Source organism: Anolis sagrei, chromosome 10 (assembly GCF_037176765.1).
Source record: "Anolis sagrei isolate rAnoSag1 chromosome 10, rAnoSag1.mat, whole genome shotgun sequence".
Classification (NCBI taxonomy): domain Eukaryota; kingdom Metazoa; phylum Chordata; class Lepidosauria; order Squamata; family Dactyloidae; genus Anolis; species Anolis sagrei.
The window spans coordinates 35,823,006-35,841,376 of NC_090030.1; the positions used below are offsets into that span (position 1 = coordinate 35,823,006).

The following is an 18,371-nucleotide window of genomic DNA, read 5'->3' on the forward strand; positions in this document are numbered from 1 at the left end:
GTCATGCCGGCCACATGACCTTGGAGGTGTCTATGGATGACGCTGGCTCTTCGGCTTAGAAATGAAGATGAGCACCACACCCCAGAGTCAGACATGACTGGACAATGTCAGGGGACAAACTTTACCTACCTGAAGTGGACTCAGTTACTCAGAAAATTTGAGCTTCTAAAGAAAGATCCCAGCGGTCCGCTCAGACAAAGAGAACAGCACATCACAGTTTTATTTTGAAGGCGCCTGGGTGTGACGGCACACACTAATCTTTTGAGAGGTGGGAAAATCCCCCTTCCTTCTGGAGCAAAGTCTTCCAGGGTTGCAATTTTTGCAAAGAACTCTCCGTTCAGGAGTTCGACTGTTGGTATCCGATGCGTTGTTAGCAGAGGTAGCCCTAGGTAATTTTCAATGGTAAGCAAACAGTATTTTGACGCGCCCCCCCCCCCCAACCAATCATTGATATATATTTTCTGTTTGTCGTGGGAGTTCTGTGTGCCATATTTGGTTCAATTCCATCATGGGTGGAGTTCAGAATGCTCTTTGATTGTAGGTGAACTATACATCCCAGTAACTACACTTGCCGCACTTGCTCCCTTGCCTGGCCCGCTTTGGGTCTGGAGGTGTGCCTGAAGACCCCGGCGTGTGCCCCAAAAGTCACCTCTTCTCCTGACTTTCTCCTCAGCCATTGGGACCGAGAGAGAGAGAGAGAGAGCCCCTCCGGCTGGAGGTATCTCCCACCTCCGCTCCCTCCTTTGTTTTTGTGCCTACCTTCAGGAAAGGTGGGCATCTCCACCTCTCTCTCTCTCTCTCTCGGTCCGGAGGCGTGCCTGAAGACCCCGGCGTGTGCCCCAAAAGTCACCTCTTCTCCTAACTTTCTCCTCAGCCATTGGGACCAAGAGAGAGAGACAGAGACAGAGACAGAGGTGGAGATGCCCACCTTTCCTGAAGGTAGGCGCAAAAACAAAGGAGGGAGCAGAGGTGGGAGATACCGCCAGCCGGAGGGGCTCTCTCTCTCTCTCTCTCTCTCTCTCTCGGTCCCAATGGCTGAAGAGAAAGTCAGGAGAAGAGGCGACTTTTGGTGCGCACGCTTGGCGGCTCCGCCCCTTGGCCCACCCGTGGATTGGGGAGAGGAGAGGAGGCGGGTGGGGCGCCGGGGGATCGGGAAAGGGAGCCGGTCATGGGGAAGGGATCGAACGCGGAGAACGATTGAGCGCCGGCTCTGCTCGCATACCCGGTGGCCGGGTGGAGCAGGAACGAGAGGGGCTAGGCGAGGCTCAAGGGCCGGCCCCTTTGGGAAGAGGATCGCCCGGCAGCGAGGCAGGAAAGCCGAGGCTCCCCCCGAACTGCTAGGGCTGTTGTGAGCTGAGGGGGGGGGGGGGCTCCTCAAGTGGCGGTCGAGGGGCATTTACAGAGGCGCCTCTGCACCCCTGGCAAAAAAAGTGTTCTGCGACCGCTTACTTCGCGTAATGGATGAGCCGCCCCTGGTTGTTAGCATTCTGTTTGCTTGCATGCCGGTGTGTTTTGGGAACAGCCCAGGGATTTCCCCCTCTTTGTGTGTGCCGAATCAGAAAGAATTCATGCAAATGAGCAGGTAAACAAGCGTCCCTTTCAACAAAATGCATCTCGAATTGTAAAAAACGCCCATATCATTCCTTTGTGTGGTGCCGTTGAATCCCTTTGCTCCACAGCCTGTGTTAAAAAGCAAGTGTGTTAATTGTATCACCTTGGAGTGTAATGAATCAGTGCCCTTAACGTGTATTTAATCACGGAGACAGGGAAGGAAGCAAAAAGGAGAGGAAGGAACTGCCCTTGAATACAAATGCACACTTAGGATCTTCCCATCAACTAGGCTTACACTTTTTATTGATCCTACGAATGGAGATAGGCATTCAGGTTGCGTTTTCATCCAGTTTTTCCTGCTGATGTGTTCGTATTTATTTTATTTTATGGAAGAACAATTGTGTCTTGTTTCACAGCGAACCACAATTCAGCGAAAGATACGGTTTTAGCTCAAGACAAAGGAAGACCTTGCTTAAGGGACAGTCAGCCCCGCTATGAGGGTTGGAGGCCAATGCCTGGGGGTTATGTTTTTGGTGAGGGTCCTCAAAATGCTTTTACAGTGTTCCCTTGCTACTTCGCGGTTCGCTTTTTGCGGACTCGCTGTTTCGTGGTTTTCTTTCCTTGCTACTCACCAGGCTGAGTCCTGGTTTTGCCACCGGAGCATCAGCCTGGTGAGTAGTGAGCGAGCAAGGGGAGGGCGTAAAGACCGACTTACTTACATAGGCACTCCCTCGTTGCCCAAGTAGGATAGTCTTCCAAGATCGGTGTAGTGGTGGGTCCGTAGGTGACTGTGGAGCCCTATTCTTGACCTGCATGTTCTCCCGCAGTGAGGGCATCAGTTTCCAGGTGGAAAGCAGTCTTGGTCGGGGTTGGCTTGATATGCCTTCCTCTTGGCATGTTTCTCTCCTTCTCCCTCCATTTGTGCTCTTCAAATTCTATAGCACTGCTGGTCACAGCTGACCTCCAGCTGGAGCACTCAAGGGCCAGGGCTTCCCAGTTCTCAGTGTCTATGCCAGAGTTTTTAAGGTTGGCTTTGAGCCTATCTTTCAATCTCTTTTCCTGCCCACCAACATTCCATTTTCCGTTCTTGAGTTCGGAGTAGAGCAACTGCTTTGGGAGACGGTGGTCGGGCATCCGGACAACATGGCCAGTCCAGCGGAGTTCATGGCGGAGGACCATCCTGTCAATGCTGGTGGTCTTTGCTTCTTCCAGCACGCTCACATTTGTCTGCCCGTCTTCCCAAGAGATTTATAGGATTTTCCGGAGGCAGCGGTGATGGAAGCATTCCAGGAGTTGTATGTGACATCTGTAGGCAGTCCACGTCTCACAGGTGTATAGCAGGGTTGGGTGGACAACAGCTTTATAAACAAGCCCCTTGGTATCCCTATGGATGTCCCGGTCCTCAAACACTCTCAGCTTCATTCGGAAAAATGCTGCACTCGCAGAGCTCAGGCGGTGTTGTATTTCAGTTTCAATGTTGACTTTGGTGAAGAGGTGGCTGCCAAGGGAGGGAAATGGCCAACATTTTCTAATGTTATACCATCAAGCTGTATCTCTGGCATTGGAGAGAGGTTGGCTGGTGACTTCTGGAAGAGCACTTTGGTTTTCTCGATGTTCAACGACAGGCTGAGCTTATCGTATGTGTGTGTGTGTATGTTTGTGTATGCCACTCTAAACACCTTCGGAGAAGCATACGAGAAAGTAAATAATAAATAATAAATAAATAGGAGTGCCACCTGTACACCACTTGCTCTGTTGCCACTGGTCCTGAAATTGAGAATTTAGGGGTCTTTGCCAGGAGGCAGAGACCAATTAGACTCATCAAAGAGTTCTTTTTCCCTGGCAAGACAGAAGCACCCAATATTTTTCCCTGATTTTCCCAATGAAAGGTCTCACCAAGTTGAAGAAAAGCCATCAAGGTTTATTAGCTATTCAGCTAATAAACATTAGAAAATGGTAACCATTTCCGCTCCCTTAATTCAGCTGAAAAGGATGCAGAGTGGCAACAATTCGCCAAGCAGAGCATGTGGTTACAGAAGTAAAGGCCATTTTTATAGAAAATACAGAGTTGTGAGTTTCAAAATTCCCACTCCCCCCTCCTGCTCAGCTCGAAGGGGATTGGCTGACGCGCAAACAGCTGGGAGGAGGCTTGGCCGTCCCCCATGAATCAGGGCCAATCACAGGGCTTACGCGGGGCGCCAGAGCCTATCAGGAGGCTCCTGCTGCCTCAACGCTCCAATGAATCAGAAGGGAGGGAGGCGGGATGAAAGGAAACAATGCATTCTGGAGTGGATTATGGAGTTTTAATGTCCTTAGGCTTATCGAGTCCGGGGATCGGCCTTCCAGAGAAGCCACTTCATTGTCCTGAGTTGGGTCTGTGATAAGCATTGATGGCTTAATCCGGGTTTTCCTCTTACAATCAGATAGGGCACAAAGGGGGAACTTTTGTGAATGTCCTTAGTGGAAAGATTTGAAAGAAAAACGGCTTGGAGGAAAAGGTCATATTCCCCCCATTGTTATATGATTAAAAAGTCTGCCGAGCGGAAATCCTAATGGTGGCCCAACTCCGAAGTCAAAAGGATTTCCTTTACTATTGTCCATGCAAAGAATGTCCAAAGAGAAGGGTCTTTTCACGATTGCTGATGGCTTTTCCAGAGGCAGGGCAGCTTCCTTGGAGATTTCCCCCAAGGAGAGGGGAAGGGGGCCAAAGGGTCAGGGCAAGGTCAAATACATGAAGGGAAATATAGAAATACAGGAGAAAATATAGAAATCATAACACAGAGAGTAAACCCAACTACCTTCCCCCAGTGTCCATAGTTCATATGATTCATAGGAAGGTCCATAAAGGGAAATATATCCCTGAGGGGGAAAGAGAGCCCCTTGTTTGTGAGATGGGGGACCATCAGGAGCGCAGGTGTGCCTCAGGTGGGAAAATTCAAATACTTTTGTGGCATGACTTACAGTAATAAATTGGTTACCTTCTGCTATAAACATATTAAAATAGGGCAGTGGTTTTCAACCTGGGGTCGCGACCCCCCGGGGGGTCGTTGGGCCATTTTCGGGGGGTCGCAAAGCTGCCTTGGTTGGCCCCGGCCTGCCAAAATGGCTGCCGACCCTTTCAGTTTGGGCAAGGGAGGGCTGCCCGCCCCCCGTGCCTTTCTGAGTGTGGAGGGGGGGGAGCCTTTCTTCCCACCCCCCATGCACCCTTCCAAGCTCTGATGGCAGGGGAGCTATATATCCCAGTAGCTCCCAAATGCCATGGTCTGTTTTCCCCAGACTCCAGCAGTGTTCACATTGGGGCATATTGAGTATCCGTGCCAAGTTTGGTCTAGATCCATCATTGTTTGAGTCTGCAATGCTTTTTGGATGCAGGTGAACTACAACTCCAAAACTCAAGGTCAGTGCCCACCAAACCCTTCCAGTATTTTTCGTTGGTCGTGGGAGTTCTGTGTGCCAAGTTTGGTCCAATTCCATAACTGGTGGAGTTCGAAATGCTCTTTGATTGTAGGTGAACTATAAAACCCAGCACCTACAACTCCCAAATGACATAATTCTCCCTCCAACCTCACCAGTGTTCAAATTTGGGCATATTGGGTAAGGTAAGGTAAGGTAAAAGTTTTCCCCTGACATTAAGTCCAGTTGTGTCCAACTCTGGGACTTGGTGCTCAATTCCTAGGCCAAAGAGCCGGTGTTGTCCATAGACACCTCCAAGGTCATGTGGCTGACATGACAGCATGGAGCACTGTCGTTGGGTATTTGTGCCAAATTTGGTCCAGTGAATGAAAATACATCCTGCATTTCAGATTTGTACATTATGATTCATAACAGTAACACAATTACAATCAGGAAGTAACAATAATAATAATTTTATGGTTGGGGGTCACCACAACGTGAGGTGCTGTATTAAGGGGTCGTGGCATTAGGAACGTTGAGAACCACTGACATAGGGCATAAAGCCTTGATTAAATGATACATACCAAATTGACCAAGGCTTAATCCTTATTATCCAGCCTGATGCCCTTGCCCTTAGCAAAACTATAAGTTACTATCTCTTATTGGGGGGGGGGGGGGTCATGTTCGACTTCAGTCCTCTCCAGGTGCCAGATTTGTTGCCAAGTTTGATGGAATTTCTTGTCGCCACCCACATATGTAGAAACTATGGGCATTGCTCCACCCCCTTTATTTATTTATTTTATTTATTTGCTTCATTTTTATACCGCATTTTTCAGCCCTTGACAGGCGACTCAATGCGGTTTACAGTGCAATTAAAACACAGCAATACAACAACAGGGACGACGACGTCGCTCCACAACAATTAACATCAGAGAAGACAAATCAACAAACAACATATACATGTTAACGCCTCCGTTAAAGTCAGATCCATTCTCATAGTCGTTGTGCCGTTCCTCTGTTCAATTACCGTCTTCCTTAATTAGTTGCATTGCCTAGCCAAACGCTTGTTCGTAAAGCCAGGTCTTGACCATTCTCCGAAACGTCAGCAACGAAGGTGCCTGTCTGATGTCTGCCGGCAAGGGATGTTCCAGCAAGTTTTCGGCTAATCCAACGTGATGATGTTTTGATCATGGATTAGCAATCTCGGACAACGAATTGGATTGTGACTTCAATTATGAGATGTTCTGGTCTGTATTGGTGGCCCAATACTATGTATGTATATGTATGTATTTTATATGTTAATTTTATATTTAAATTGGAATATTGTAGTTTTAAATATGCTGTAAACCGCAATGAGTCGCCGTATAGGCTGAGATATTAGCGGTATACAAGTGTACCAAATAAATAAATAAATTCCATAGCCGAGGGGCCACCACTGAGAAGGCCCTGTCTCTCGTCCCCGCCAAGCGCGCCTGTGACGCAGGCGGGATCGAGAGCAGGGCCTCCCCAGACGATCTTAATGTTCTAGTCGGTTCATAGGTGGAGATGCGTTCGGAGAGGTAAGCGGGGCCAGAACCGTTTAGGGCTTTATAGGCTAACGCCAGCACCTTGAATTGTGCCCGGTAGCAGATTGGCAGCCAGTGGAGCTGGCGCAACAGAGGAGTGGTGTGCTCCCTGAGTGCCGCTCCCGTTAGCAACCTGGCTGCCGAGCGCTGGACCATCTGAAGCTTCCGGGCAGTCTTCAAGGGCAACCCCACGTAGAGCGCGTTGCAGTAATCAATCCGGGATGTAACCAGAGCGTGGACTACCGTGGCCAAGTCCGACTTCCCAAGGTACGGGCGCAGCTGGCGCACAAGTTTGAGTTCTCCTTTGACCCATACATTGGAAACCTTGCACTCGGTTCCTCCTGTCCCGTTGCCTTTCCCTCTCGATGCCAGCCTTGTGTGCTGAATCTGGGATGTATTCACGGTGCGCACGGAGCTCAGGTGGCAGCGGCTAAATCCATTTAGCAGTTGGATTCGGGAAGGAAAGCCATTTGAATGTTGTTGCGGTGTTGCATTACTTAACCAACTCAACGGGTTGTAATTACTCTTTGGGTTCACAGAGGTGGAATCACGAATGCATCCAGACAGATGCAGACCTTAAGTCAAGAGTCATGAACATGCAGCAAAAGAAAGGAGAAGGAGACGGAGGGGAAAGGCACCCAAATGGAGCATCAGAGGGGTGCTTGTGGCCTAGCCATGCAAAGGAGGAGCAGGACCATCTTTTGGGAAGGTGTAGAATGGGTTTTCTATGCACACACCCCTTCTGATGTTGATCGTCCCCATTTTCTTGAAGCTGGATCTCTTTTGGAGTCTTTTATGAAGATGTCATATAATATAGTATATGGTACTAGCTGTCCCCTGCCATGCATTGCTGTGGCCCAGTCTGTTGATCTGGGAAATAATGAGGAAGTATTGGTTTCTAATATATGTAATATCTTTCTGCTTGTGGGTAAACAGTATTCCTTGCTGTATCTTTGCCAGTGTTGATGTGGAGAGTGTCTCGTTTGCCCACTCTGGAACATGCAACATATCATTGTCCTTCTTTAAGGGTCCCTTTCAAATCTATGATACTATATCTCTCTCTGTGTGAATCATATCTATATCTATCTATCTATCTATCTATCTCTATGGCTGGATGGCTCTCTGTCAGGAGGGCTTTGATTATGTTTTCTTGCCCTGGTGAAGGGAGTTGGACTGGATGGCCTTAAGTATTTTCTGTTGGTCATGGGGGTTCGGTGTGGGAAGTTTGCCCCAATTATGTCGTTGGTAGGGTTCAGAACGCTCTTGGATTGTAGGTGAACTATGAATCCCAGTGACTACAACTCCCAAATGTCAAGATCTGCCCCCCCCCCCCCCAAACTCCATCTGTGTTCATATTTGGGCGTATTGAGTGCTTGTGCCAAGTTTGGTCCAGTTCCATCATTATTTGAGTCCACAGTGCTCTCTGGATGTAGGTGAACTACAACTCCCAAACTCAAGGTCAATGTCCACGAAACCCTTCCAGTATTTTCTGTTGGTCATGGGAGAAACTCCATCTGTGTTCATATTTGGGCATATTGAGTGCTTGTGCCAAGTTTGGTTCAGATCCATCATTGTTTGAGTCCACAGTGCTCTCTGGATGTAGGTGAACTACAACTCCCAAACTCAAGGTCAATGCCCACGAAACCCTTCCAGTATTTTCTGTTGGTCATGGGAGAAACACCATCTGTGTTCATATTTGGGCATATTGAGTGCTTGTGCCAAGTTTGGTCCAGATCCATCATTGTTTGAGTCCACAGTGCTCTCTGGATGTAGGTGAACTACAACTCCCAAACTCAAGGTCAATGCCCACAAAACCCTTCCAGTATTTTCTGTTGGTCATGGGAGAACTGTGTGCCATGTTTGGTTCAATTCCATCATTGGTGGAGTTCAGAATGCTCTTTGATTGTAGGTGAACTATAAATCCCAGCAACTACAACTCCCAAATAACAAAATCATGATTTTTTGAGTGATGGTCACTCCTTGTGTTGTGAGACGTTTTGTTGCCAAATTTGGTGTGATTTCGTTCATTGGTTCTTTTGTTTTGAAGGTACTCATTACGCACAGAGCATTTTTATATATATAGATATACATACAATATTTATAATATTACAACATAATGCAATATAATACTACTACTAATAATATATTATAATTATATATTTATATTACATGTAATAATAATTTATTTAAATCATTTGTCATGTCAGGGCAATCAGTCAATTGTATTACATTTCTAACAGAACAAAACAAACAGGCAAAACACAAATTTTGCAAGCTTGGTAGTTGATGAGATGTCCTTTGACCGGTACCTGGCCCCTTGGAGTGCCTCTGGTGTTGCCGCAAGGAGGACTTCCATCGTGCATCATGTGGCAGGGCTCAGGTTGCATCGCAGCAGGTGGTCAGTGGTTTGCTCTTCTCCGCACTCACATGTCAAGGATTCCACTTTGTGGCCCCATTTCTCAAGGTTGGCTCTGTATCTCGTGCCAGAGCGCAGTCTGTTCAGCGCCTTCCAAGTCGCCCAGTTTTCTGTGTGCCCAGGAGGGAGTCTCTCATTGGGTATCAGCCATTGATTGAGGTTCTGGGTTTGAGCCTGCCACTTTTGGACTCTCGTTTGCTGAGGTGTTCCAGCGAGTGTCTCTGTAGATCTAAGAAAACTATGTCTTGATTTAAGTCGTTGGCGTGCTGGCTGATTCCCAAACAGGGGATGAGCTGGAGATGTCTCTGCCTTGGTCCTTTCACTATTGGCTGCTACCCCCTGCCACTTTTGGACTCTCGCTTGCTGGGGTGTTCCAGCGAGTGTCTCTGTAGATCTAAGAAAACTATTTCTTGATTTAAGTCGTTGGCGTGCTGGCTGATTCCCAAACAGGGGATGAGCTGGAGATGTCTCTGCCTTGGTCCTTTCACTATTGGCTGCTACCCCCTGCCACTTTTGGACTCTCGCTTGCTGGGGTGTTCCAGCGAGTGTCTCTGTAGATCTTAGAAAACTATGTCTTGATTTAAGTCGTTGGCGTGCTGGCTGATACCCAAACAAGGGATGAGCTGGAGATGTCTCTGCCTTGGTCCTTTCACTATTGGCTGCTACCCCCTGCCACCTTTGGACTCTCGCTTGCTGGGGTGTTCCAGCGAGTGTCTCTGTAGATCTAAGAAAACTATTTCTTGATTTAAGTCGTTGGCGTGCTGGCTGATACCCAAACAAGGGATGAGCTGGAGATGTCTCTGCCTTGGTCCTTTCACTATTGGCTGCTACCCCCTGCCACTTTTGGACTCTCGCTTGCTGGGGTGTTCCAGCGAGTGTCTCTGTAGATCTAAGAAAACTATGTCTTGATTTAAGTCATGGACGTGCTGGCTTATACCCAAACAGGGGATGAGCTGGAGATGTCTCTGCCTTGGTCCTTTCACCATTGGCTGCTACTTCCCGGCGGATGTCAGGTGGTGCAATACCCGCTAAGCAGTGTAATTTCTCCAGTGATGTAGGGCGCAGACACTCCATGTCTCATTAAGAGCCACATCCACTGTTTGAGCGTGGTGAGATGTGTTCCACACTGGGCATGCATACTCAGCAGCAGAGTAGCATAGCGCAAGGGCAGATGTCTTCACTGTGTCTGGTTGTGATCCCCAGGTTGTGCCAGTCAGCTTTCGTATGATATTGTTTCTAGCGCCCACTTTTTGCTTGATGTTCAGGCAATGCTTCTTGTAGGTCAGAGCACGGTCCAGAGTGACTCCTCCCGGATATTTGTGTGCGCTGCAATGCTCCAGTGGGATTCCTTCCCAGGTCATCATCCTCAGAGCTCGGGATGCTTGTCTGTTCTTAAGGTGAAAGGCACATGTCTGTGTTTTAGATGGGTTAGGGATCAGCTGGTTTTCCCTGTCATAGGCAGGAAGAGCACCTAGAGCTTCAGAGAGCTGATGGTTTACTCCCTGAATTGCCCCCAGAGAGTTCCCAGGATTTGGGGTTTGAAAACAACTTGGCACCTGGAGAAACTAATGAGCATATAGACAGACGGGTGGAAATTCCCCAAAACAGACAGCTCGACCAAGGCCTTCGGTGTTCTGCCAGGCTTCGACAGATAAGGATGTAGGAACTCCCAGTAGGAACATTCTCATGGGAAACTACACTTTGAACCGGCGTCTCTCTGTCATTCTTTGCATTAATATCATTGACCAAACCATTGGATGAGATAGCAATGATAAGGTACATTTTGCTGCATTTGGTGCATTTGCTGCATTAGATGCCACCTTGCTGCATTTAATTGTGATGCGGCGTTGGTGAGCAGTGTGAAACTCACACTCGTTCTTTGTTCCCAGGTTATGCCGACGACTTAGACTTCAATTTAGAAGACGCGCTGGATGATGACGTCCTTTCAACAAAGAGGCGTAAGTCGGCTCGCTCTGGGTGTGCATGCGAATGGAAGTGGGCGTGCGAGAGGGAACGTGCGAACGCAAGCTGTGAACGGATTGGCGTGTTTTCGGGGTGGTGTTTTCCTTGGGAAGGGATGCTTCTGCTACTTCCTGGATCCTGGATATTAAAGCCAAGTGATCCCCTTTGAGAGGCTTAGCACTCAAAGATGCAGCTATTACTACTACTACTACTACTACTACTACTATTATTACTATTATTTTGTCGTTGTCGTCTTTGTTGTCATTCTTTGTGGGTGGGTGTGTCCTAGAGGTGCAGGTATAGACCATATATCCATATATAAATACATATATAGCAGGCCTGGGCAAACTTTGGCCCTCCAAGTATTTTGGACTTCAACTCCCACCATTCCCAACAGCCTCGGTCCCTCCAGGTGTTTTGGACTCCAACTCCCACCATTCCCAACAGCCTCAGGCCCTCCAAGTGTTTTGGACTCCAACTCCCACCATTCCCAACAGCCTTAGGCCCTCCAGGTGTTTTGGACTCCAACTCCCACTATTCCCAACAGCCTCAGGCCCTCCAGGTGTTTTGGACTCCAACTCCCACCATTCCCAACAGCCTCAGGCCCTCCAGGTGTTTTGGACTCCAACTCCCACCATTCCCAACAGCCTCAGGCCCTCCAGGTGTTTTGGACTCCAACTCCCACCATTCCCAACAGCCTCAGGCCCTCCAGGTGTTTTAGACTCCAACTCCCACCATTCCCAACAGCCTCAGGCCCTCCAGGTGTTTTGGACTCCAACTCCCACCATTCCCAACAGCCTCAGGCCCTCCAGGTGTTTTGGACTCCAACTCCCACCATTCCCAACAGCCTCAGGCCCTCCAGGTGTTTTGGACTCCAACTCCCACCATTCCCAACAGCCTCAGGCCCTCCAGGTGTTTTGGACTCCAACTCCCACTATTCCCAACAGCCTCAGGCCCTCCAGGTGTTTTGGACTCCAACTCCCACCATTCCCAACAGCCTTAGGCCCTCCAGGTGTTTTGGACTCCAACTCCCACTATTCCCAACAGCCTCAGGCCCTCCAGGTGTTTTGGACTCCCAACTCCCACCATTCCCAACAGCCTCAGGCCCTCCAGGTGTTTTGGACTCCAACTCCCACCATTCCCAACAGCCTCAGGCCCTCCAGGTGTTTTGGACTCCAACTCCCACTATTCCCAACAGCCTCAGGCCCTCCAGGTGTTTTGGACTCCAACTCCCACCATTCCCAACAGCCTCAGGCCCTCCAGGTGTTTTGGACTCCAACTCCCACCATTCCCAACAGCCTCAGGCTCTCCAGGTGTTTTAGACTCCAACTCCCACCATTCCCAACAGCCTCAGGCCCTCCAGGTGTTTTGGACTCCAACTCCCACCATTCCCAACAGCCTCGGTCCCTCCAGGTGTTTTGGACTTCAACTCCCACCATTCCCAACAGCCTCGGTCCCTCCAGGTGTTTTGGACTTCAACTCCCACCATTCCCAACAGCCTCGGTCCCTCCAGGTGTTTTGGACTCCAACTCCCACCATTCCCAACAGCCTCAGGACCTCCAGGTGTTTTGGACGTCAACTCCCACCATTCCCAACAGCCTCAGGCCCTCCAGGTGTTTTGGACTCCAACTCCCACCATTCCCAACAGCCTCGGTCCCTCCAGGTGTTTTGGACTCCAACTCCCACCATTCCCAACAGCCTCGGTCCCTCCAGGTGTTTTGGACTTCAACTCCCACCATTCCCAACAGCCTCGGTCCCTCCAGGTGTTTTGGACTCCAACTCCCACCATTCCCAACAGCCTCAGGCCCTCCAGGTGTTTTGGACTCCAACTCCCACCATTCCCAACAGACTCAGGCCCTCCAGGTGTTTTGGACTCCCAACTCCCACCATTCCCAACAGCCTCAGGCCCTCCAGGTGTTTTGGACTCCCAACTCCCACCATTCCCAACAGCCTCGGTCCCTCCAGGTGTTTTGGACTTCAACTCCCACCATTCCCAACAGCCTCGGTCCCTCCAGGTGTTTTGGACTCCAACTCCCACCATTCCCAACAGCCTCAGGCCCTCCAGGTGTTTTGGACTCCAACTCCCACCATTCCCAACAGCCTCAGGACCTCCAGGTGTTTTGGACGTCAACTCCCACCATTCCCAACAGCCTCAGGCCCTCCAGGTGTTTTGGACTCCAACTCCCACCATTCCCAACAGCCTCAGGCCCTCCAGGTGTTTTGGACTCCAACTCCCACCATTCCCAACAGCCTCAGGCCCTCCAGGTGTTTTGGACTCCAACTCCCACCATTCCTAACAGACTCAGGCCCTCCAGGTGTTTTGGACGTCAACTCCCACCATTCCCAACAGCCTCAGGCCCTCCAGGTGTTTTGGACTCCAACTCCCACCATTCCCAACAGCCTCAGGCCCTCCAGGTGTTTTGGACTCCAACTCCCACCATTCCCAACAGCCTCAGGCCCTCCAGGTGTTTTGGACTCCAACTCCCACCATTCCCAACAGTCTCAGGCCCTCCAGGTGTTTTGGACTCTAACTCCCACCATTCCCAACAGCCTCAGGCCCCTCCAGGTGTTTTGGACTCCAACTCCCACCATTCCCAACAGCCTCAGGCCCTCCAGGTGTTTTGGACTCCAACTCCCACCATTCCCAACAGCCTCAGGCCCTCCAGGTGTTTTGGATTCCAGCTCCCACCATTCCCAACAGCCTTAGGCCCTCCAGGTGTTTTGGACTCCAACTCCCACCATTCCCAACAGCCTCAGGCCCTCCAGGTGTTTTGGACTCCAACTCCCACCATTCCCTACAGCCTCAGGCCCTCCAGGTGTTTTGGACTCCAACTCCCACCATTCCTAACAGACTCAGGCCCTCCAGGTGTTTTGGGCGTCAACTCCCACCATTCCCAACAGCCTCAGGCCCTCCAGGTGTTTTGGACTCCAACTCCCACCATTCCCAACAGCCTCAGGCCCTCCAGGTGTTTTGGACTCCAACTCCCACCATTCCCAACAGCCTCAGGCCCTCCAGGTGTTTTGGACTCCAACTCCCACCATTCCCAACAGTCTCAGGCCCTCCAGGTGTTTTGGACTCTAACTCCCACCATTCCCAACAGCCTCAGGCCCCTCCAGGTGTTTTGGACTCCAACTCCCACCATTCCCAACAGCCTCAGGCCCTCCAGGTGTTTTGGACTCCAACTCCCACCATTCCCAACAGCCTCAGGCCCTCCAGGTGTTTTGGACTCCAGCTCCCACCATTCCCAACAGCCTTAGGCCCTCCAGGTGTTTTGGACTCCAGCTCCCACCATTCCCAACAGCCTTAGGCCCTCCAGGTGTTTTGGACTCCCAACTCCCACCATTCCCAACAGCCTCAGGCCCTCCAGGTGTTTTGGACTCCAACTCCCACCATTCCCAACAGCCTCAGGCCCTCCAGGTGTTTTGGACTCCAGCTCCCACCATTCCCAACAGCCTTAGGCCCTCCAGGTGTTTTGGACTCCAACTCCCACCATTCCCAACAGCCTCAGGCCCTCCAGGTGTTTTGGACTCCAACTCCCACCATTCCCAACAGCCTCAGGCCCTCCAGGTGTTTTGGACTCCAGCTCCCACCATTCCCAACAGCCTTAGGCCCTCCAGATGTTTTGGACTCCAACTCCCACCATTCCCAACAGCCTCAGGCCCTCCAGGTGTTTTGGACTCCAACTCCCACCATTCCCAACAGCCTCAGGCCCTCCAGGTGTTTTGGACTCCAGCTCCCACCATTCCCAACAGCCTTAGGCCCTCCAGGTGTTTTGGACTCCAACTCCCACCATTCCCAACAGCCTCAGGCCCTCCAGGTGTTTTGGACTCCAACTCCCACCATTCCCAACAGCCTCAGGCCCTCCAGGTGTTTTGGACTCCAGCTCCCACCATTCCCAACAGCCTTAGGCCCTCCAGATGTTTTGGACTCCAACTCCCACCATTCCCAACAGCCTCAGGCCCTCCAGGTGTTTTGGACTCCAACTCCCACCATTCCCAACAGCCTCAGGCCCTCCAGGTGTTTTGGACTCCAGCTCCCACCATTCCCAACAGCCTTAGGCCCTCCAGATGTTTTGGACTCCAACTCCCACCATTCCCAACAGCCTCAGGCCCTCCAGGTGTTTTGGACTCCAACTCCCACCATTCCCAACAGCCTCAGGCCCTCCAGGTGTTTTGGACTCCAGCTCCCACCATTCCCAACAGCCTTAGGCCCTCCAGGTGTTTTGGACTCCAACTCCCACCATTCCCAACAGCCTCAGGCCCTCCAGGTGTTTTGGACTCCAACTCCCACCATTCCCAACAGCCTCAGGACCTCCAGGTGTTTTAACTTTTGCGCTTGTTCTCTGCCTGTGTTTTAACCAGAGTTTCTCCTTCCCTTCTTTCCTTTTTGTCTCCCTACAGCAACTCACAAGCCCCCCAAAACCCCTTCTGGAGGAACAGGTGAGATGCTTGTCACCTGTGGGAAATCATGGCCAGCAGCCACCGGTGGGGACGCTCTTTTGGGAGGCAGAGCGGAAGCAAGGGGTCTTTCCCGGTCAGGAGTTCAGGAGGTGGGGGGGGGGGGGTCGGAGGAGGAGACCCCTTCACTGGTCCTGCCTGCCTCGCCCTCTTCCTGTCTTCCTCCTGGGCCAAGTTGGGGTGGGTCAGAGTGGTCTGGCAGGCAGAGAGAGAGAGAGAGAGAGAGAGAGAGGGAGGGAGGGAGGGAGAGGGGGGGAGAAAGGAAGGAAGAAAGAAAGGAAAGAAGGAAGGAAGAAAGCAAGCAAGCAAGCAGAGAAGGGGAGAGAGAAAGAAAGAAAGAAAGAAAGAAAGAAAGAAAGAAAGAGAAGGAGGGAGAGGGAAGAAAGAAAGAAAGAAAGAAAGAAAGAAAGAAAGAAAGAAAGAAAGAAAGAAAGAGAAGGAGTGAGAGGGAAAGAAAGAAAGAAAGAAAGAGAAGGAGGGAGAGGGAAAGAAAGAAAGAAAGAAAGAAAGAAAGAAAGAAAGAAAGAAAGGAAGGAAGGAAGAAGAAAAGAAAGGAAGGAAAGAAGGAAGAGAGAGAGAGAGAGAAAGAGAGAAAGAAAGAAAAAGGAAGGAAGGAAGGAAGGAAGGAAGGAAGAGGAAGGAAGGAAGGAAGGAAGGAAGGAAGGAAGGAAGGAAGAAAGGAAGGAAGGAAGGAAGGAAGCAAGCAAGCAAGCAAGCAAGCAAGCAAGCAAGCAAGCAGAGAAGGGGACAGAGAAAGAAAGAGAAGGAGGGAGAGGGAAAGAAAGAAAGAAAGAAAGAAAGAAAGAAAGAAAGAGAAGGAGGGAGAGGGAAAGAAAGAAAGAAAGAAAGAAAGAAAGAGAAGGAGGGAGAGGGAAAGAAAGAAAGAAAGAAAGAAAGGAAGGAAGAAGAAAAGAAAGGAAGGAAAGAAGGAAGAGAGAGAGAGAGAGAAAGAGAGAAAGAAAAAGGAAGGAAGGAAGGAAGGAAGGAAGGAAGGAAGGAAGGAAGGAAGGAAGGAAGGGAAGGAAGAAAGGAAGGAAGGAAGGAAGGAAGGAAGCAAGCAAGCAAGCAAGCAAGCAAGCAAGCAAGCAAGCAAGCAAGCAGAGAAGGGGACAGAGAAAGAAAGAGAAGGAGGGAGAGGGAAAGAAAGAAAGAAAGGAAGAAAGAAAGGAAGAAGAAAAGAAAGGAAGGAAAGAAGGAAGAGAGAGAGAAAGAAAGAAAGCAAGAAGAAGGAAGGAAGGAAGGAAGAGAGAAAGAAAGGAATGAAGGAAGGGAAGGAAGGGAAGGAAGGAAGAGAGAGAGAGAAAGAAAGAAAGCAAGAAGAAGGAAGGAAGAGAGAAAGAAAGAAAGAAAGAAAGAAAGAAAGAAAGAAAGAAGAAGGAAGGAAGGAAGAGAGAAAGAAAGGAATAAAGGAAGGGAAGGAAGAAAGGAAGGAAGGGAGGGAGGAAGGGAAGGAGGGAGGGAGGGAAGAAAGGAAGGAAGGAAGAGAGAAAGAAAGAAAGAAAGAAAGAAAGAAAGAAAGAAAGAAGAGAAGAAGGAAGGAAGGAAGGAAGATACAGAACAAATGGCCAAAACCTTGTGTTTGTTGTGTTTGCTGTTGTGTCTGCTGCTGTCCAAGGGGGGGGGGGGTGAAGCAAGGGGAGAGGGGAGGCCGTGAGAAGGAGGCCTGGCTCTCCTCAGGTGGTCTCCTCCCCACCTCAAGGAAAGCGAGAGCATGGAACAGGCAGGAATCGCTGTGGGTTCAACCCCTGTGCCGGCAGGACTGAAGACCAACAGGTTGCAGGTTCAAATCCGGGAAGAGTTCCCTCTAACAGCTCCAGCTCCTCATGCTGGGACATGAGAGAAGCTTCCCATGAGGATGGTCAAAACATCAAAACATCTGGGCAATGTCCTTGCAGACAGCCAATTCCCTCACACCAGAAGTGACTTGCAGCTTATCAAGTCGCTCCTGGCATGACAAACAAAACAAAACATACAATGGAAATAAAGTGAATTTTATTCTATTCTAATGGTATAGTTGTGGAAAGAGGTGCCTCACATTAGCCTTCATTGGGTTGTTGTGTGGATCTAATCAGTTGTGATTGTGTGCGGTGTCCTGAATGCCTTGAAGGAAAGGCCAAATGCATACAGAGTCAACACAAACTCTAGCATCATATTTTGAATGTGTGTTTGCTTTCTGGACAGGTGACTTTGACTTGCCCGACCCCTTTGACACCCCACCGGAGAGGACAACCAAACCAGCCAAGGCAACCACCGGACCTTATCCAAGGAAACCAGGTAGAGAAGGAGATTCAGTGTTTCTCAACCTGGGGGTCGGGACCCCTGGGGGTCATCAGGGGGTGTCAGAGGTGTTGCCACAGACCATAAGAAATCACAGTCTTTTCTGTTGTTCATGCGGGTTCTGTGTGGGAAGTCTGACCCAATTCTATCATTGGTGGGGTTCAGAATTCTCTTTGATTGTAAGTGAACTATAAATCCCAAATGTTAAGGTCTATTTCCCCCAAACTCCACCAGTCTTCACATTTCGGCATATGGAGTCTTCGTGCCAAGTTTGGTCCAGATCCATCATTGATTGAGTCCACAGTGCTCTCCGGTTGTAGGTGAACTACAACTCCCAAACTCAAGGTCATACACCCACCGAACTCTTTCAGTATTTTCTGTTCGTCATGGAGGTTCTCTGTGCCAAGCTTGGTTCAGTTGTATCATTGGAGGTGCTCAGAATTCTCCTTGATTGTAGGTGAACTATAAATCCCAGCAACTTCAACTCCCAAATGTCAAGGTCTATTTTCCCCAAACTCCACCAGTGTTCACATTTGGGCATATTGAGTCTTCGTGCCAAGTTTGGTCCAGATCCATCCTTGTTTGAGTCTACAATGCTCTCTGGATGTACGTGAACTACAACTCAAAAATTCAAGGTCATATGCCCACCAAACACTTCCAGTATTTTCTGCTGGGTATAGGAGTTCTGTGTGCTAAGTTTGGTTCAATTCCATCATTGGTGGAGTTCAGAATGTTCTTTGATTGTAGGC

The 18,371-nt window shown here is 49.7% G+C and overlaps 1 protein-coding gene across 1 annotated transcript in view; it reads left to right on the forward strand.

Moving 5' to 3' along the window:
• Positions 1-18,371, forward strand: part of CD99L2 (CD99 molecule like 2) — a 102,656-nt gene that overhangs the window by 47,575 nt on the left and 36,710 nt on the right. Inside the window, exons 2-4 of the mRNA XM_067471695.1 lie at positions 10,815-10,883; positions 15,289-15,327; positions 17,527-17,619. Coding sequence (XP_067327796.1) covers positions 10,815-10,883; positions 15,289-15,327; positions 17,527-17,619 — 201 coding nt within the window. The remainder of the gene's footprint in view (positions 1-10,814; positions 10,884-15,288; positions 15,328-17,526; positions 17,620-18,371) is intronic.